This window comes from Doryrhamphus excisus, chromosome 17, assembly GCF_030265055.1.
Source record: "Doryrhamphus excisus isolate RoL2022-K1 chromosome 17, RoL_Dexc_1.0, whole genome shotgun sequence".
Classification (NCBI taxonomy): domain Eukaryota; kingdom Metazoa; phylum Chordata; class Actinopteri; order Syngnathiformes; family Syngnathidae; genus Doryrhamphus; species Doryrhamphus excisus.
The window spans coordinates 3,166,659-3,184,280 of record NC_080482.1 but is presented as its reverse complement, the minus strand read 5'-3'; the positions used below and the strand labels follow the sequence as shown (position 1 = coordinate 3,184,280).

Below are 17,622 nucleotides of genomic sequence, written 5' to 3'. Positions count from 1 at the left end.
CTCAGACGGACCACTGTGGACACACACACACACACACACACTGTACGACTAAAGCAGGGAAATAAAACAGGCGGCAGCGGATCAATACGTGTTCTAGCTCCCGCGTGATTGGGAGGAGTCAACAGATTTGACAGTCGGAGGTAAAATAAGTGGAGGTCCCCTTTGAGGTTGTTTTTTTTTTTTTGTTCCGGTGGAGAACAAAAAAAGGGGGGAGGGATGACTCTGAAAACGGTTCCTCCTGCAGAGGATAACTAACACGGTGTGGTTACCTTTTTCCACGCGATCAAGTTATTCATTCCAGGAAAACTAACACCAGACCTGACTAAGGACACTCTCATACACATAAACACACGTTTAGCATTTCATTTGAAGACACTCTTTTTCGTTTAGAAGTTTTAAAGCCTTAAACATTACCTCACATCATGCTTTTTTGCTAAAAATGTACGTTTTAATGTAACAATAAATATAATATTCACTATCAACAGGAACAGGCACCACTATAGATGATACGCTCTTCGGGGGAACCGGTGCAGACAAACAAGTGGGGGGTACATAAATCCCGGTATTGCTGATCATTTCAAGGGGAGAATATCACATAACAGTACCGTCAAGTAAGAGCATAAAGGTCGCTGTGTAATCTTAGCCACCCCAAGCATGCAAAATCATTAATCCCTGAGCACAGCGAGCCTCCAGCTGGGAATAAACAGGAGGCCTTCAGCAAGGCGGCAACAGAACTGAGTCGGGACACAGTTTTACTTTCATGCAGTCAAAGTACATGGCGGCCGTGTTTTGATTTGGGTGGTGATTTACTCCGAGGAGGACAACACATGCAAAAACTGTAAACACGTCAACAGAATGCTTGTATTTTTAAAACAGTCCACGGAATACATCAAGAAGTTTGGAGTGGTCATTAGAGCAAAAATAAATTAAAAAAAAAACTTTTGGCAACCTTTGGAAATGTTCATCCACATTCGCTTCATTAAAGGAAAACACACTGGAAAAGATGCCTTGAAAATGGAAGCACTTAAAGGAAAACCGTACAAAATCCAAGAGGATCACTGTGTTGTGCTAAGGTCGCACCGGCTTGCTTATTACAAGGTTATAGGAGGGGTGGCAGCGGGGGTGGGGAGGGCTTACTAAAGGTCATTAACTGGCATTGTCTCTTGACGTGATTAGTCAGGTAGCAAAGTCCATTTGTCACCTGCGCAGGCAAATTGAGTTGGTGCTGCACTAGGGGCTATGGGGACTGTATAATATCAGCTTGATTACATCAAGGCAGCTGCGGACTTGACACCTTACTGAATTTGTCAGCATTAATCGTTAGGCCCTGTCACAAATCCATCAGCCACACAGATAATTAGGGCTCTCTCTAATGAAGCCGACGGAAGCAACCTTACCCCCAATCGCTCCCTACTCCAAATGTACACACACACACACACACAGTCTTATAATTACCATCGTGCTCCGCAGAAATAAGTGTTATCTGTCCTTCTTACCTTCCTATTTATCATCCTTAAAACAAACTGACCCCTAGTGCAAGAGAGCAATGCTCTAATCTTTCTATTTTGTTTTATTCATTATGCCTTCTCATTAATGTGAAGTCGCTCAAGGATGCACTGAGTGTATAATTTTGTTAGCACACACACACACGTGTTTGGGAAATAAATGCATTTTTTTTGTTTTTATTTGCCATACTTGTTGATGCACTTTCATCATATTGAATTCATAGCGGAAAATGTTTAAATGACAAGAAAGTAGTACAGCGTCAACAAAATATAGCTCTATTTTGGACAATTTTTGCAAATATATGAAAACGCAACAACTATTATGTAGAGTATTATTTTACAGTAAGAATATTTTCCTGTAAAATAAAATTCAAAATAATATTTACTGTAAATGAAGGATTATATTTGTCCAGCAAGTTCTTACCAAGTAAATGGACGTGTTGATAAACTAAATATAATACCGGTAATGAACTCATTTAAAATGTAACACTGCAGCACTTGAATTGAAATACATTAGGAGTTCTGACACACGCATATTTACAGTAATATCGCTAAAATACATTAACAAATAGTGACAATTTGTACTTTTTAACTCTGACTTAGAATCTTTGTCTATACATTAAGCTCGGTCTTCGATGTACTAAAAAGAAGCCACAGGTCAGTACCACCTCCAATTGGGAAAATTAGTAGTACTGGTGTGTACTGGTTATTTGCAGATACTGGGATCATAAAGGAAAAAAAAAATCAATGACGCTGTCTGACTGTCGTAATACAACATATCCTGTATGCTAAGTTGTGATAGACCACTGTAACATATGATGGCACTGAGTGGACAATGTGATGGATCAATGGGGTGTGTGATATGAGAGAGGGAGGGATGGGAGGGGGGGGGGGGCAGGATGGTGGGGAATGGAGGGGTCAAAGAGATGTCATGTTTTCATGCAGAAGGCTAATGGGAGTCACTCCGATTCCAACAGGGTGACCTTTTCCAGACTGGTTGGTATATGGAAACAACCAAAACTCCAACATGCAACGCATACACCCTGCAAGGAAAAAGTCTTCCCATACGGACCAAAAACTCGAACTTGAGCACAGCTTTTTGCTAGAAAGGCATGAGAAAAATAAGTCAACTGCGAGCACTGGTTGCATGTTCTCTGCTCCTTCACATCCTCCTCCTCCTCCTCCTCTTCAACATCACCAGCAGCACCACGCTTAAAGATAAAAACCTGCCGAGTTCAAAGTCTTCCTCGGCTGGCCCTCCTCTTCGACTCGCTTTGCACCTCATATTTCAAAATCTCTTTAAAATTCTGTAACTGTCTTTTGTTCACTCCAGTTGTTAATGCCTAACTTCAAAGAGTCGGCCTCATTAGCACAGAGGTAGAAACCCCTGTCACTCATTTACATTTGTTTAAAGGCTGCAGGGAGACGAGAGGAAAAAAAGGGGGGGAGTCCAGATCCAAACCACTAGAAGTCAATGGTGTCAGCCCTCTGCCAACACCTGGGTTTATCAGCTGGCCACACAGTAAATATTAGACTCCCTTCCGGCACTGGATATCGATTACGATACTAGACTGATTCTTGGAAAGGATGTGGGGTGAATCTGGATGGGAATGCACTCATACGATCCCAACATTCAGAAGAATATAAGAATAAAAATCTGCTAAAATGTATTTAGTAGAATGTAGAATTCACACGCCATCCTTTTTCTATGATTTCCCCCACAAAAAATAATTCCAACTGTAATACCCAACTTTTTCTCATCCTGGCTGAGACATCACGGGGGGGGGGGGGGGGGGGGGGGGGTGCTAAACCTGACAAGAGTATTGATGCCAGACTTTATTGAAGTTTATCAGGGATGAACAGATCAGAGAGTCCCCACGACAGGCGATCAATCACCAGTCAAATCAATGACGGCAATCCTCTAATAAAATAATACGAAAGAAAAAAAAATGTTGTCGCCAGTTTCCTCCCCACTCATCATACTCCTGGACCTCAAATGGTCCCTTTAATTCACAAAACAGTTATTTTAATTTGGGAATGTTCTTCGTGGATCAACTTACAGGGTGTGTGTGTCATTTCTGCAATTACAACTAGAGGTTAGGTTCAAGTGCCATAGTTAGAGTAAGACAACTGTAAATCACACGTAATCATATGATTTGAAGCATGCAGCACAACAAAAGAAAGTAGTGTGTGAAGAGATAGACAACATGAATGAATAATAAAAAGCAACTCGGCTAAAGGGGTGAGAATGATTTTTGGAGCAGGGGGCGGGTTATACCTGCTGATCGCCGCGGCTCTTGCTGCTTTCTCCTCGGCATAGTGACCGTCAGCCTCCACGGTGCTTCTCATGCAGGAATTACAACGAACTGGAAGTCTGTCAGTGGTGAAAAATCATCCCTTTACGGGGGGGGGAGCACGTTTTGATCTCAGAGCTGAAAATGTCAGTCTTGTCTTCACACTGGTTGATATTTTTAGACTTAATAGCTGGATCGGCTCCAGCGACGTGGAGCTGAAAAATTACGAAGGGATTGGAGCAGCTCGGAGGACCTTCATGTCCATCAAATATCATCTTCCTTCATTTTTCCCCCCGTGGAAAGAAGAACAAACAGTTCAAAAGGCAAAGTTTTCCCTTCACTTCCGCTCGAATTTAAAAAAAAAAATCTTTGGAGTTGTTGAGGGGCGATAGTTTTCTGCGCTTTTGACGCGCAACAAAACTCAAAAATAACTACACGCAAAACAAATAAGTCCAATTTGATAAGAAGCGAGTCCGTTTCGCCCCCCCATAAGAGTCAGCAACCTGAAAAGAGATAAAAGACACACAGGCATTAGTTGGGTTAATGTCAGTCCAGTCACCACTACGCCACCTCATCCCGGATTCAGCCCCCTTAGTCCGGACTTTGCTTCGCTCCGATTAAAAAAAAAACATACCAAATATAAACACATCTCTTACCTACGCTCAAGGAACCGCACGAATGATTATATCACTGCATCTTGAGAACGGAGTCTGTTTGATGCGGTGAGAAGGAACACTTGAGACGCATCCAAAGCTTTGGCGACATGGACTACTAACACGTTTGTCTCTTAAAAGGAAGGAGGGAGGGGGGGACACATCCGAGCTCGAACCCCCTTCCTAAAAAAAAAATAAGTCAAAATGGAAACGCAATGGATCCAGAAGCTGTTTCAGACCGTCTCAACTGATAGACAGACGCATCGAGTGGCTTTTCCTGCTACATTTTTTACTCCTCCCCTTCTCCACAAGCGTCAGCCCTGACAGAGGAGGCTACCTGTCAATCTTTTTAATTGTCTTGTCCCCTTACCCAACCAACACTCTCCTCTCTCTCTCTCCCTGCTGCAAAAAAATCAACCCCGACAATAGCAGCACAGCACATCCTCTTGTAGCCATTAAAAGCCAGCACAGCAACCACAACCATATTCAAATAGTCGCGTCATATTCGTGAAAACAACAGAAAAGTAAAACGGCGACCAAGCCCGAGTTCATTGTATTACACATGCAATATTACTATGTGAATAAAAACACATATATTTATATGTTGGGTGAATCTAACATGCTAACAGCTGCTCATTCAATTACCGATACAAGCTAAGGTTACAGGTACATGGGTCCGCGAACGCCCCATAACTCTTCCAAGACGTCACTTAAACACGTTGTTTTCTTTATTGTGTTATATTATTAAGCACGGTAGTCCCGTTGTTGTTGTTTTTTTGGGAGAGGAGGTGGTTTGTTTCACCTTACTAGGAAGTGAATGTTGTGTCCGGGAAGAAGAGGAAGGGGGAGGGACTTTACAGGACTACACCGACGACGAGCGAGTCAGTGGCGCTGATGTGCTCTACTCCGCGGCTTCACCACCACCAAACGTTTAGGGTTTAACTCCATCTCCACTGCACCGTGGACTCGTTTACAAACCATCGGTATTAGCACGTTTATTTTCGATCCGAAGCAGAAAACAATAATTGGCTTGTTTGAACACGACCGCGGCCTGTATGATGTAAGCCCGGAGAGGACGAGCCTCTAGCAAGCTAACAGCACGTCAAGTTGGCCGTGAACTTTGTCACATTTCGGGGGGCAATGTCCGGTCCAATGTGGGCAAGAAACGCCAGGAGCGCGGTGTTGTTTTCCCTCGGTTCCAGACGGAGAGGCACCGATTCACTTTGTGGACTTCTTCCGGTTCCGAAGCGCCCTATCATCGACATGTCCTACTCGGCGCACTTCATTGATTTTAAAGGATCCTCCATACCAAGCAGCATGAAAAAGGTGGTTGTAAACAAGCTGAGTCCCAATTTTAGAGAGGCGGCGTCGGTGCAAACTGTTCCGGTTCCTACACCCGGAGACGCGGACTTGCTCGTCAGAAATCGGTAAGTTCTCACATTTGTACATTTTAAACACAAAAACCCTAATGATGTCATCTGACTAGGTGGCTGTTTAGAAGTTGTAGAGGAGGAATCGGGCTTTTAGCCTGACTTACCTCGATTCAGATATGTCCGCCAGAAGCAGCAATCATCCTCATCACAAGATGGCAAAAAATACGTGAGGAATAAGAGCTGTACTGTAATTCCAAGTTCCGCCCTCTCTGCATTTGTCTATCAATCCATCTCGGCATTTCTCTCTCTTCCCTCCCACCCTTTCTCTCTGTCCTCATGTCTGTATACGTCACCAACCTGCAAACACAAAGTCATGGGGGGCCCACTAGTACCAGCAGATGAGATGATGGGGGGAGGAAGGAGATGCTGCACCATCTTCTCTCCTTTTCAAAGTGGCAGAAGACTGGTTATATGCCTGAAGCCAATTTAAGCACCTATTTTTTTCACAATTCAGGTCAAAAGATGATGGCACTAAACACACTGGTAGGATTGAAGTGATAAATCCTGCTGAAAGCAATATCCTACCTTTGCTTTTTTATTAGATATGCATGCTTGACCTGGGGTTTTATGTTAAATACGCCTTTCACAATCCGCTTAGGTTTTATATTGTGGCATTTACGGCCCAATAAAATGTAGTTTTGCACCAGTCTGAGTGAAGATCACATTATATAGCCTTGCAGGATTGTGATTATTTGCTTGTAAACTAAGACCTTTGACCGTCAGGTTACTTGGCCGTTGTTGGTATCAACGATACGGTATTAGGCAAGGAGCGAGGAGGTCGAGTAGTGATGCAATCCGGAAGTATTTACATCAAATTGAATCAACATTTGCACAATTCTTATTGAGGCTAATTAATATTAAATGCATGATGTCATTGTGAGAGTATAGTCATTATTTTTTTACCATTGTGATGACACACCAAATTCCAAACAAAATCTAAATATCGCAGTGAAGCCTCAAAATAAACTGTTAAAATAATTGTGGTAAGAACTTTTCCATAAACAACACTTTTACATTAAACAATTTCATTTGTGGTGTATGTGTTACGACTAGACCAGGATGTACCCCACCTCTCGCTCCAAAGACAGCTGGGATAGGCTCCAGCATACCCGCGACCCCAGTGAGGATAAGCGACATAGATGAATGGCGTATGTTTTAATGACAACCAATAAAGTCTTAACAGGTTCGTGTTCAAGCTGTAAGAGACACGAATGTTTACAATAAATGTGGTTACAGTGTCACAACTATTTGGTTTCATTTAACGTCTATATTTTCTGTTTTAATATGGTAATGGTTTTATAAAATTTATTTCAATGTTTAAGTTGTTTTTTCCACTGTGACCCATGTCTCCTCTGCAGGAGCGTAATCTGCAGGCTCGAATGCACATACAACATGCACAATAATAAGATCTGAATGCTGATGTAAGACAGTAAATTGTTTATTTATACACTTTCCTTTTCACATGTTTTTTTGTTGCCAAAGATGAAAACAGTCCTCGGGTTGAGGCAACTATGCATGGTTTCCAAAGTGCAGTTTTTTGTGGGTGTCTGAAGGCAATGAATCACGATCTCATGCATTGTATTCGGTGATACAAGCGTTTCCTGTCAGTGGCGTTTGCTACTCTTTTCAAGAGAAAAAGCAGATCGTTGCCAGAACAAATCCAAGTGCAGATGTATCTCAAGTCGGGTCATCGCGTCAACGGTTTCTGTCTCATCTTTCATTCCAAGCTTTTTGTTTCTGTCATTGTCTTTCAGTTTTGTGGGAATCAACGCCTCCGATATTAATTATTCTGCAGGACGTTATGATCCGTCTGTGCAGCCTCCCTTCGATGCCGGATTTGAGGGTATCGGCGAGGTGGTCGGCCTCGGTCTCAGTGCCAGCTCCCAGTACACCGTCGGGGACGCGGTGGCCTACTTCAACAACGGCGCCTTTGCTGAGTACACCGTGGTTCCCGCCAAGCTAAGCGTGCCCGTCCCCTCGGTGAGGCCCGAGTTCCTCACCCTTCTGGTTAGCAGCGCTACGGCCTACATTGCCTTGAAACGTTTGGGTGACCTCACAAAAGGTGAGACAGTTCTGGTCACGGCAGCTGCAGGAGGAACGGGACAGTTTGCGGTGCAGTTTGCCAAACAAGCCGGTTGCCACGTGATCGGGACCTGCTCATCCAATGAGAAAGCGGGCTTCCTTAAATCTATCGGGTGCGACAGGCCAATAAACTACAAAACTGAAGACCTGGCCAAGATCCTAAAGACAGAGTACCCAAAAGGCATAGACGTGGTTTATGAATCAGTCGGAGGCAATGTTTTTGAACTCGCAGTCAACCGTTTGGCTCAAAAAGGACGGCTGATAGTGATCGGCTTCATCTCAGGATACCAGTCTGCGTCGGGGATCCCCCAGTTCAGAGGAGCAACTTTACCTGTAAAACTTCTCCAGAAATCAGCCAGCATTCGAGGTTTCTTCCTTCCCCACTTCATCGGCGACTACAAGGAGGCTCTGGCTAGCATGATGCAGATGTTTGCCAAGGGGAAGCTTGTGTGTGAGGTGGATTATGGGGATTTGGCTCAAGAGGGGAGGTTTGTTGGCCTGGAGTCAGTCTTCAGAGCAGTAGACTACATGTACGCGGGGAAGAACCTGGGCAAGGTTGTAGTGGAAGTGGCACCTCCCTCTAATTCTCAAAGTAAATTGTAAATTTAAACGTTCACTTTGAAATCATGAATGATTTTAAGAAGGTATCTAATAATGTAAATCAGAATAGATATATTTTTGCAATATTAATAACAGCTATGCAAGGATTGAATGACTGTGATACAGAGAATATAATTGCAATTAAAAAGTGAGTCAAATTTTGTAAATGTCAGATTTTTTTTCTTTTCTTTGCACAATCAATCACAATTTAGCATTATAGATAAAGTGTTCTATTAATTTATAGAGCTAACATCTTTTTATAGTGGATGATGCAACATTTTCTTAATGTTCATACCCACTTTCCCTCATTTCAGAGCAGATGCCTCACTCTGCTTGCTTTTAGCACTCTACAGCACTTTATCTACTATAAATGTTTTATAGACTTCATTGTTTGTCTTTTAAGGGCTCACGTTGTTATGTCAAATGTTAGTACTGCTCCAGGTGTGCCTTATATTTTATTGCCTGTGTGTTGCTGACAGGAACACAATCCACACCATCAATCTTTGCCTTCGCATGCCCCAAAGCTGTACATAATTAAAAAAATAATGTGTCCACCTAACTGGCACTCAAAATGCTGAGGAACATTACTGTGAATTGTTTTTTTTTTTAACGTTATTTTCATTATCATATACAAGCCACACTAAATGCTGCATAAAGGACACTTAGTGTATTTGTATTGTATAATGAGCTTCCACATTTTTTTTTTTTTTAGGAAAATATTTTTTTTACATGAAGTAGTGAATGAAACTTCCTATCTGGCAAGTACGGATGTAGACTTTGTGTACAATCCACGTGTTATTTCCTCATCCAGGTGGCCACTCACAATATAACTCAGCGTGATGTACATTATAGGTGTGACCCAGCATGCACGGCAGCGACTACCACCAGACGGGACAGGAAATCAACCAACACACCTGGCCAAGATGGCTTCAGCACTTGTGGAGGAAAAAAAATAAAAAATCTGGAAATACTAAGAGAGGTTAATTAAAATTAAGTATTGTTACTGCAGGGTCCTTGAGGCCCCTAATAGCTTTCATGTGCGTAATTACCATCAAGTCAAAAATGTCCTTTTTGACTGGTTTAAAGAGTATAATTAAGGGAGAAACACAAGATTATTTGATCAACAGTGCAGGTGATCATTTAATTATCGCAATCACCTCTGTAACACCACTGTTTGCTCGTGTATTTTTTTATGAAAAAAAAAAAAAAAACATCAGCCACACAAAAAGGTGAGAGGGGAGATGATGCACGGGGATGTTTAGATAAATTTAGCATGCTACAGTTCTGTTTGCATCTACGTTGCATGGCGATGAGTAGGCCAGGTATAGCATCTCTTCAATTAACAGGAGAAGCCTGTCTGTGCGTCCTCCAGGGCCCACCTGTACCTCGGCTGATTAGTGAGCAGTCACAGCCCCAATTAGAGAACACAGGAACCTGGAGAGACAACACTCTTTATTTAATTGGATTGTGTTGCTGTCGGAGGCTCCTTACCGGCAACAGGGAAGCAACCTGGAATTGTTGGGAGTAAACAAGACATTAAAGACTGAGAAAGTCTTTTTCCAGGGACAGTTTTTATGTGTGTTTTTGTTCCTATTGATTCGAAGATTTAGCCTAATTGTCGTTTACTTATAAATATTGTTGCGTTGCCTATTAAATGTTCATTCACAAACCACTTGCACTTAGTTTTAAATACATGCCACTTCAGTGGGTGCGATAAAATAAGCTGAATTAGAAATGCTATAACAGTTTTGAGTTTTGACACTGTCAAATGGCAACAATCTGTTTTGTACAGCCACAATTTGCAGCAGAATGTGTCATTTTCAGTGTTAAACGTATTTAAATATTCAGAGCTTTTAGCTATATTTATAATACTGCATCCAATTTTGTGGGTGTACCGAATGTAGTGACCATAAGACCGTAATAATCTTAATTATCCACCGGGTTGTATTTATCTAAAGAGTAATAGTAATCTTATCTAAAAGGTTTCACATTTACATTACAAATTAAACAGCTTTTTCATGTAGTTTTCACTTCCTATCCCACTTCACTATCCCAGATGATGGTGTCCTATCCGAAAGCAAGTGGAATCCTCCAAGGTCTCTCCCTTTTACTCTCACAAACCTATTTTTTTCCCCCGCACAGTTTCTGCCTGCTGTAACATGTGGCGCAAAACAAAGACATCAGCGCTGCTGTGTGGAGCTCTGGTGCTCCACCACCAGATGCCTAAGGGACGCTGGCTGGCTTGCTTGGTACTGCCAGGATCCAGACAGTCCACTCTCTTTCCATGCAGTCAGTCAGACACCATCAACTCCCCAACTCCCACAGCCCCCGTCACTCCTGCCTCTGTCTAATTACCAAACCTAAAACCCCACTCAACTAATTAGCCACAGCAGACCCAGGAACTGTGAGTAAAGGTAAAGAGATGGCTTCATTCAAGAGTGTGTGTGTGTGTGTGTGTGTGTGAGTCCGCATGTGTGTGTGACAGAGACAGGAAAGAAATGGAATATTTGAGCCTCCTTTAGCCAGCACATCTCTCCAGCCAATTAAAGTCATTTATTAAACTGCAAACGCTGCTGAGTTGTGCATGACAGAATGACTGGGGGTTTGTGTTTGTTGTGGCCTTGCTTGCATTTCTGCACCAACGCGAGGGTCCCACAATCTCTTCTCCCTCTTATACGCACACTTCTACACGTCTCGGAACGAATGGAAATGTGTCAGCTCCTCTGTCCATCATCAGCATCGAGAGCTCAGTGGGACATAAATTACAATATTCATCGCCACCACTTGTGGAAGTCTGAATGAAGGGGAGAAATAACTTTCTTAATCAAGTCCCCCTGATTAATTGTAATAAAGGTGTCATCCATAAATGTGTCCCCCTGATTGAGTAATTCAGCGGCGGAGACAGTAAACACATCCCTGGTGATTGGGGTGCTGGACAGGGTGGGGAAGGTTGGGTGGGGGTGATGGGGGTGGTTGGACACACTGAGACGCAAATAGCTCCCGACCACACTGGCAGCCTTCATACAAGTGACAGTTATGAAATACAATTATCAGTGTGATCTGCTTAAGAATTCATCAGTGGCCTTATAGCAGCCGGTGAAGATGTTCAGAGAGCGATGGAGAGACAAGGGGGAGGAGTGTGGGGGTCCAACTGGGGGTCCTGCTGATGAAATGAGAGTTTTATTTCCTTCAGGCGACTGGCATGTTTGTAACGTGATTATTTTTTATTGTGTCTGATGAATGTATCTGTCCACTTAGCAGGTTCAACTCCAATCATAAATTATCGTCATCATCTGTTGAGGATCCATGGTTTGGATTTCGGGTCATTTGGACAAAGTTTGGGGTCTGCGATTGGTTCTAAAAAAAAAATAGCTGGCTTCCTGTGTGTTTTCAAACATGAGTTAGTTCTATGCTAACTTATTCGGCCATCCTATCCACCAGTTTTGTGTCATTCTGTGAAACTGGTGGTTTACACCAAACGGAGCACAAAGTGAATACGGTTAATTTCAGACCCAGTTTTGGACATCCGTGTTTTCAGCACCACTAAAATATTCCCGATTCGCATGCCAATTTTGGTGATTTTTTGTGTTTTCAAACATGAGTTAGTTCTATGCTGACTTATTCGGTCATCCTATCCACCAGTTTTTTGTCATTCTGTGAAACTGGTGGGTTACACCAAACGGAATATGGTTAATTTCAGACCGAGTTTTGGACATCCGTGTTTTCAGCACCACTAAAATATTCTGATTCGCATGCAAATTTTTGTGATTTTTTGTGTTTTCAAACATGAGTTAGTTCTATGCTGACTTATTCGGTCATCCTATCCACCAGTTTTGTGTCATTCTGTGAAACTGGTGGTTTACACCAAACGGAGCACAAAGTGAATACGGTTAATTTCAGACCGAGTTTTGGACATCCGTGTTTTCAGCACCACTAAAATATTCCTGATTCGCATGCCAATTTTGGTGATTTTTTGTGTTTTCAAACATGAGTTAGTTCAATGCTGACTTATTCGGTCATCCTATTCACCAGTTTTGTGTCATTCTGTGAAACTGGTGGGTTACACCAAACGGAATACGGTTAATTTCAGACCGAGTTTTGGACATCCGTGTTTTCAGCACCACTAAAATATTCCCGATTCGCATGCCAATTTTGGTGATTTTTTTTCTGCATTACATAATTCTCCCAATGGCTACAAAAGGACATTTGCACACTTTGTGCTCGGACCCCAAGAAGTCATGACTCGTGTATTTGGAGCTCAAAAAGACTAATTAAAACGACCTTGGATCATTTAAGTAAATACATGCACATACCATCATAAACTAGTTCATTACAAATGTCAAGATAATTTATTAAGCTACATTTTAATTGTCATAGAGAGGTGTTAATTTAATTTTTTTTATTGTAATTGTATAACTGTCTTACGTAAATATGTAATAAATTAATTTTGTGATGAGAACTTAAATTGTTAGTGCGCTCTGTATCTCATACTTGTCAAAAGGAACTTACCAAGGATGTCGGGGTGGTTGTGGTCAAGCGCACGAGTGTCTAGATGAGAGCTTTTTTAATAATATGATACAACTGCATGCTAACTGAATCATATAACATAACACGGTGAGATAAAACGTACTTTCAGCCGGCTACTATGCCACCTGCGAAAAGACCAAAACAAATACAAACAATTTCATTTGACAGATAAAATCGCACACAGCATTCATCATTTCCCCACCTACATTAACCCTATCTGGCAACTTCTGTGTGTGTGTGTGGGGGGGGGGGGCAGGGATGCCAAACTACATCTGTGGAGGATGTAGATATGCATTAAGGTGAGAGGTAAGGACACTATTCAACACTTTTACGATTAATGACAGCATCATCGCCATCGCCATGCTGACCAGCCATCATTCCATTGGCCGGATAAAGAGGAAATGAGAGACGGGGCTGCAAAGGGGGGGGGAAGAAATATGAGCATCCTGTCGTCAGGATAACGGACAGGTCCTCAGTCCAGTTCCCCCAGGTCCCCCTGTCCTCATTCTTTACTGGCCGGGAAGGCTAGCCAGACAGCGTTCTCTGCAGCCAAGGACACAAGGGTGTCAGCTTTGCGTCTGGGTAACATCGTTCATCAGGCCGCATCGGTAATGGCCGGGTCTCTGTGACAGTGGTCATCAAGACACAAAAGCAAAAGGGCCCATAAACATTACATGACAGATGGTTGGGAGGACAGCATCGGACAGGGACGTGGTGGGAAGGGGGCTGCACAGAGAGTGAGAGATAAAGTGCCGTACACAGACGCAGAAGGACAGAGGTGGAAGAGAGCTCTCTCGCTCTTTTGAAAAGTCTTGAGTGCAGGATGGTTTAAGAACGCTGATGTCCAGATTCAGCTGTGAAAGGAAAGGAAAAACTGGAAATCACAAGTCGAATGCTTTGCTGCTGTTGTCCAACCAAGGAGTTCAGTGCAGCAAAGTACCACCATAAGCGGGGCTCGACAATAACGATGTACCGATGGCCCGGGGCAAGTCAAAACAAAATTCGGGCAAGTGCACTTTGGTATGCCATACAGCGAAGAGTTTTTTTGTTGGGTGTTGGTAAAACACGGACTGCGTAATTCCGGTTGGTAATTTGCAAACCAATCCTTGCAAATCTTGATATGGACCAATCAGAATTGTTTATTTAGACCGCGGTCCGCGTTTTAACCACACCCGTTCTTGTTCGCGATCAACCAATCAAGCGATCGTTTGACTACGAAAACATCTATAGATAGATAGATAGATAGACTCCCTTTATTGTCATTGCACAAAAACACAGTAGTGAAATTGCCAACGAAATGTCGTTGCCTGGCTCCCATATAATAACAGACACAAAAGAAGATAAGTAATAATAAATAATAATAATAATAATAATAATGTGGAGAATAAATACTAGATAGAATAGACACCAAATATGAACAACATAATGTAAAGTGTAGCGTGAACAGTAAATCATGGCGTCCCTGCCAACATGGTCTAATTCTTCAACAACTTCTGAAGGAAAACACCAAAAAGTGATGAAAAGTATTTTATTAGCGGCAGTAAATCAAATGATGGCACATGTGAGTGAATCACATTGCTGTGACAATTTTAATTGGTCACAATGAAACACCACCCATTAGATCCAATACCAAGTGCTCATTTTGCACAAGCTACAAAATCTCTCTGTGTATTTTTCTCACCATTGCTTCACAAATTATTGTTTAACCATTGAGCATTTTTTTTTCTGGATTAAAAACACTTTACTAGTACAAAAATGTGTCTATTCAATAATGTTTCATTGTGGTGCACAACTTATAAATATCACTGCTTACTACGACGACCATGTGTAAGGTAGTATGGCATGCCATGTTAACATACATCTCCACAATTCCTCCAAATATAATGCGTCAGTACTATTTATTATCTGATGAATTATCAGCATATATTGATGCTTGATCTATGTAGGAAAACAACCACAAGAAATTATAATCATTTCATCTTTATTTGAGATTCTCATGTGATGCCACAAAAGTTAGATGATATCATTATGGCAGTCTTTTCATTTTACATGGGGCAAGTTCGGGCAAGTAGTTGTCACCTTAAGGATCCCCCACGGGCAAGTCATTTTTGTTTTTAATGTTGAGCCCTGAATAAGTCAGTATATAAAAAGAACGAAAATCAAGAAAATATTTGCATAAGTCTGTACACTCGAGAGAAACACATTTTGAAATTGGTTTGAAAATAAATCAATTTTGTTAATAAATATTGTTTTAGAGAAATATGAACAAGCTCTTTAAATCCACATGTGATTGAAATCTGATTATGAAGCTCATTATTATTATTTTTTAATGTATTTGATGCTCGATATTGGGTTTCTTATCGATATCCAATATACCGATTCTGTCCCGCACTTCATTACTTTCCCTCAAACTAATGTCAGGTGACATCTCGTGTAATGAGTGAATACATTATACTTTCTTTACTGCGATGGCACTTGATGCAAGTCACAAATAAACACTGTTTGTTCAACATAAGACAAATATGACAACATGCAAAATTTAAATATTAAGTCATTGAAAAAAAAATCATGACCAATTGTAAACAAATATAAGTCTTTGTATCAACTTAGTATCAACAAGTAAGCGGTTAGTCTTAATAAATACTTGTATAATACAAAAAACTGCGCTCATTCAGAATGTTATGCATGAACAAAACATATTTTAGATCAGAAGTATTAAAGAAAAATGCCTTACTCCCCCCTTGCAGCGCTTTGCCGTCTGAAGGCAAAACAAACAAATCCACAGCGTGGACACACTGAGGTAGCAACCTTGTTGCTGTGTGGAGCCCGACGTCATTTCCTGTGCGTTGACACCCCTTATTGCATATTCATATACTTATATACTCCAGCACGGCATATACAGCGCTCAAAGAGTTAAATTCACCAATGTGAGAGACTTTTGTGGGTGAAAGTCAAGCATAAAAAGAAAAAAAAAATGTTGAAAATTGTTGTTGTGGAGAGTTGTACGAGCCTGCAGCGTTGATATGTCAGAGGATTTCATCAAACACATCACTGGCAGAACTCTTGTCTTTGAAGAGTTTGACAGATAAGCGTTGGAGGAGTTGGCCTGAGGAGGATGCTGTGGTAAATAAACTGCAAGTCTATGCAGTTTGAAGCTGAAAGTTATAAAAAAAAATAATAATTACGGAGGTGGTAGCAATGACAGAATGTGAGAAACAGGTTGTGTGAAAATAAGGTGAGGGTGTCAAGGCCCATCACAAAAGTGACTGTGGAAGTCGTCGTAAGTCCCCTCAGAGGGAAGGCAATTGTTGTGTTAGCAACACCTTTGTCGAAGCTGTTTATTTCGTCTTAGCTCATTTATCTTGAATCAATTCCCAAATGTGAAGTATCATTGTCAAAGCTCCGAAAATGGCTTTCCTTATGTTAGCGACACTGGAGGCATCTTCCTTTGTTTAGTGGAAATAACCTTGCCCGACCAGTAATCGTCATCAATCCTTTGTACCTGCATGGAAAATGGAAATTAGAATATCCATCACTCGTGCAAAACGTCAACATGACTGATGGTTTAGTCACAGGATCCCCTTCGTCTTGTACCCGTGTCAGTGTTTGGGGTGTGAGAAGTGAACATTATCTAGCGCCGTGATCTGATTTAGTCTGCACATTTCCATCCAGGAGAGCGTTTGGAGTGGATGATGCACAATGTCTGCGAGGAGGCAGCCAACAGAAGGTTTATGGAAATCTAATATCGTGAGCCATTTTGCTTTGTTGGACTTGTTATTCAAAGAGTGGGCAGGCGACACATTTGATATAACAGTATAAGACAATGTAACGAGGCAGAATCTCATTTTGTTGAAGTGTTTCTGTCAAACTGGTCTGAAGGATGATGGGAAAATCTGTGCAAACAGGTTTTGAGTGGGGTGTGCTAAGACTAAAATACCAACTGTTCTCAGCGAAAATCCTTTGGTAAATAACAGGAAACGACCCCTGAGAAGGCGATGTGAACGCCAGGGAGCACAGACGCAAGACTGTCTATTAAAACAAGTATTTAAGCACATAAAAAAAAAAGATTCAGTGCAAACAGATAAACAGAATAAAATGGAAGCATCAAGCCAATGTTGGGCTTTTATCAAAAACATACTGTTCGTCAGGATATGTCGATGCAGCTGTGCGCTCAAGATGTTGATTGAAATGGGAAATATGAATTGTTAGCGAATAATTTGCCAACAATGTTCTATTATCATTGTTAATTAGAAAATAAACACCATGTTGAATTATGTTGGTGTCCGTCCTTCGTCTTTGTGTGTTTGTTCGTGTGTGCGCGTTTTGACGAGGTGGAGACAGGAGCCCTAACGCTGCAGGATGGAGAAAGGTGAACAGGAAACAGAAGGTGCCCATGGAGGAGGTATATGACATCTGTCAGAATCCAGGGTGGGTGGGGGATTCAACAACCCCCCCCCCTCCACTGGCTGAGGGTCACCCGTCGTCTCTGCAGTCACTGAAGTTGTCACAATACCTTGACACTTCCTTG

General features: G+C 41.8%; 2 protein-coding genes across 4 annotated transcripts in view; one reads left to right on the top strand and one right to left on the bottom strand.

The window, feature by feature from the left end:
• LOC131105147 (teashirt homolog 1-like) overlaps positions 1-6,188 on the bottom strand; it is a 36,323-nt gene extending 30,135 nt beyond the window's left edge. Inside the window, exons 1-3 of one of the 3 annotated variants that reach the window (XM_058052972.1) lie at positions 5,990-6,188; positions 4,456-4,635; positions 3,784-4,302 (exon numbers count right to left, since the gene is read on the bottom strand). In XM_058052972.1, the coding sequence (XP_057908955.1) occupies positions 3,784-3,823 (40 nt within the window). In that variant the 5' untranslated portion in view covers positions 3,824-4,302; positions 4,456-4,635; positions 5,990-6,188. Of the gene's footprint in view, positions 1-3,783; positions 4,303-4,455; positions 5,910-5,989 lie in introns of those variants that run through there. The other 2 variants (XM_058052973.1, XM_058052971.1) reach the window with 2 other exon arrangements.
• LOC131105148 (prostaglandin reductase 3-like) lies at positions 5,160-8,829 on the top strand. Its single transcript, XM_058052976.1, has 2 exons — positions 5,160-5,879; positions 7,640-8,829. The coding sequence occupies exons 1-2, from the start codon at positions 5,593-5,595 to the stop codon at positions 8,568-8,570; spliced, it is 1,218 nt and encodes a 405-aa protein (XP_057908959.1). The 5' UTR covers positions 5,160-5,592; the 3' UTR covers positions 8,571-8,829.
• Positions 8,830-17,622: the final 8,793 nt, after the last annotated feature.

Bases quoted from the DNA above. Each gene is read 5' to 3' on its own strand.
- LOC131105148 (XM_058052976.1), top strand. From the start codon at position 5,593: ATGTCCGGTCCAATGTGGGCAAGAAACGCCAGGAGCGCGGTGTTGTTT. The intron at 5,880-7,639 runs GTAAGTTCTCAC...ATTGTCTTTCAG, and splicing joins GACTTGCTCGTCAGAAATCG to TTTTGTGGGAATCAACGCCT.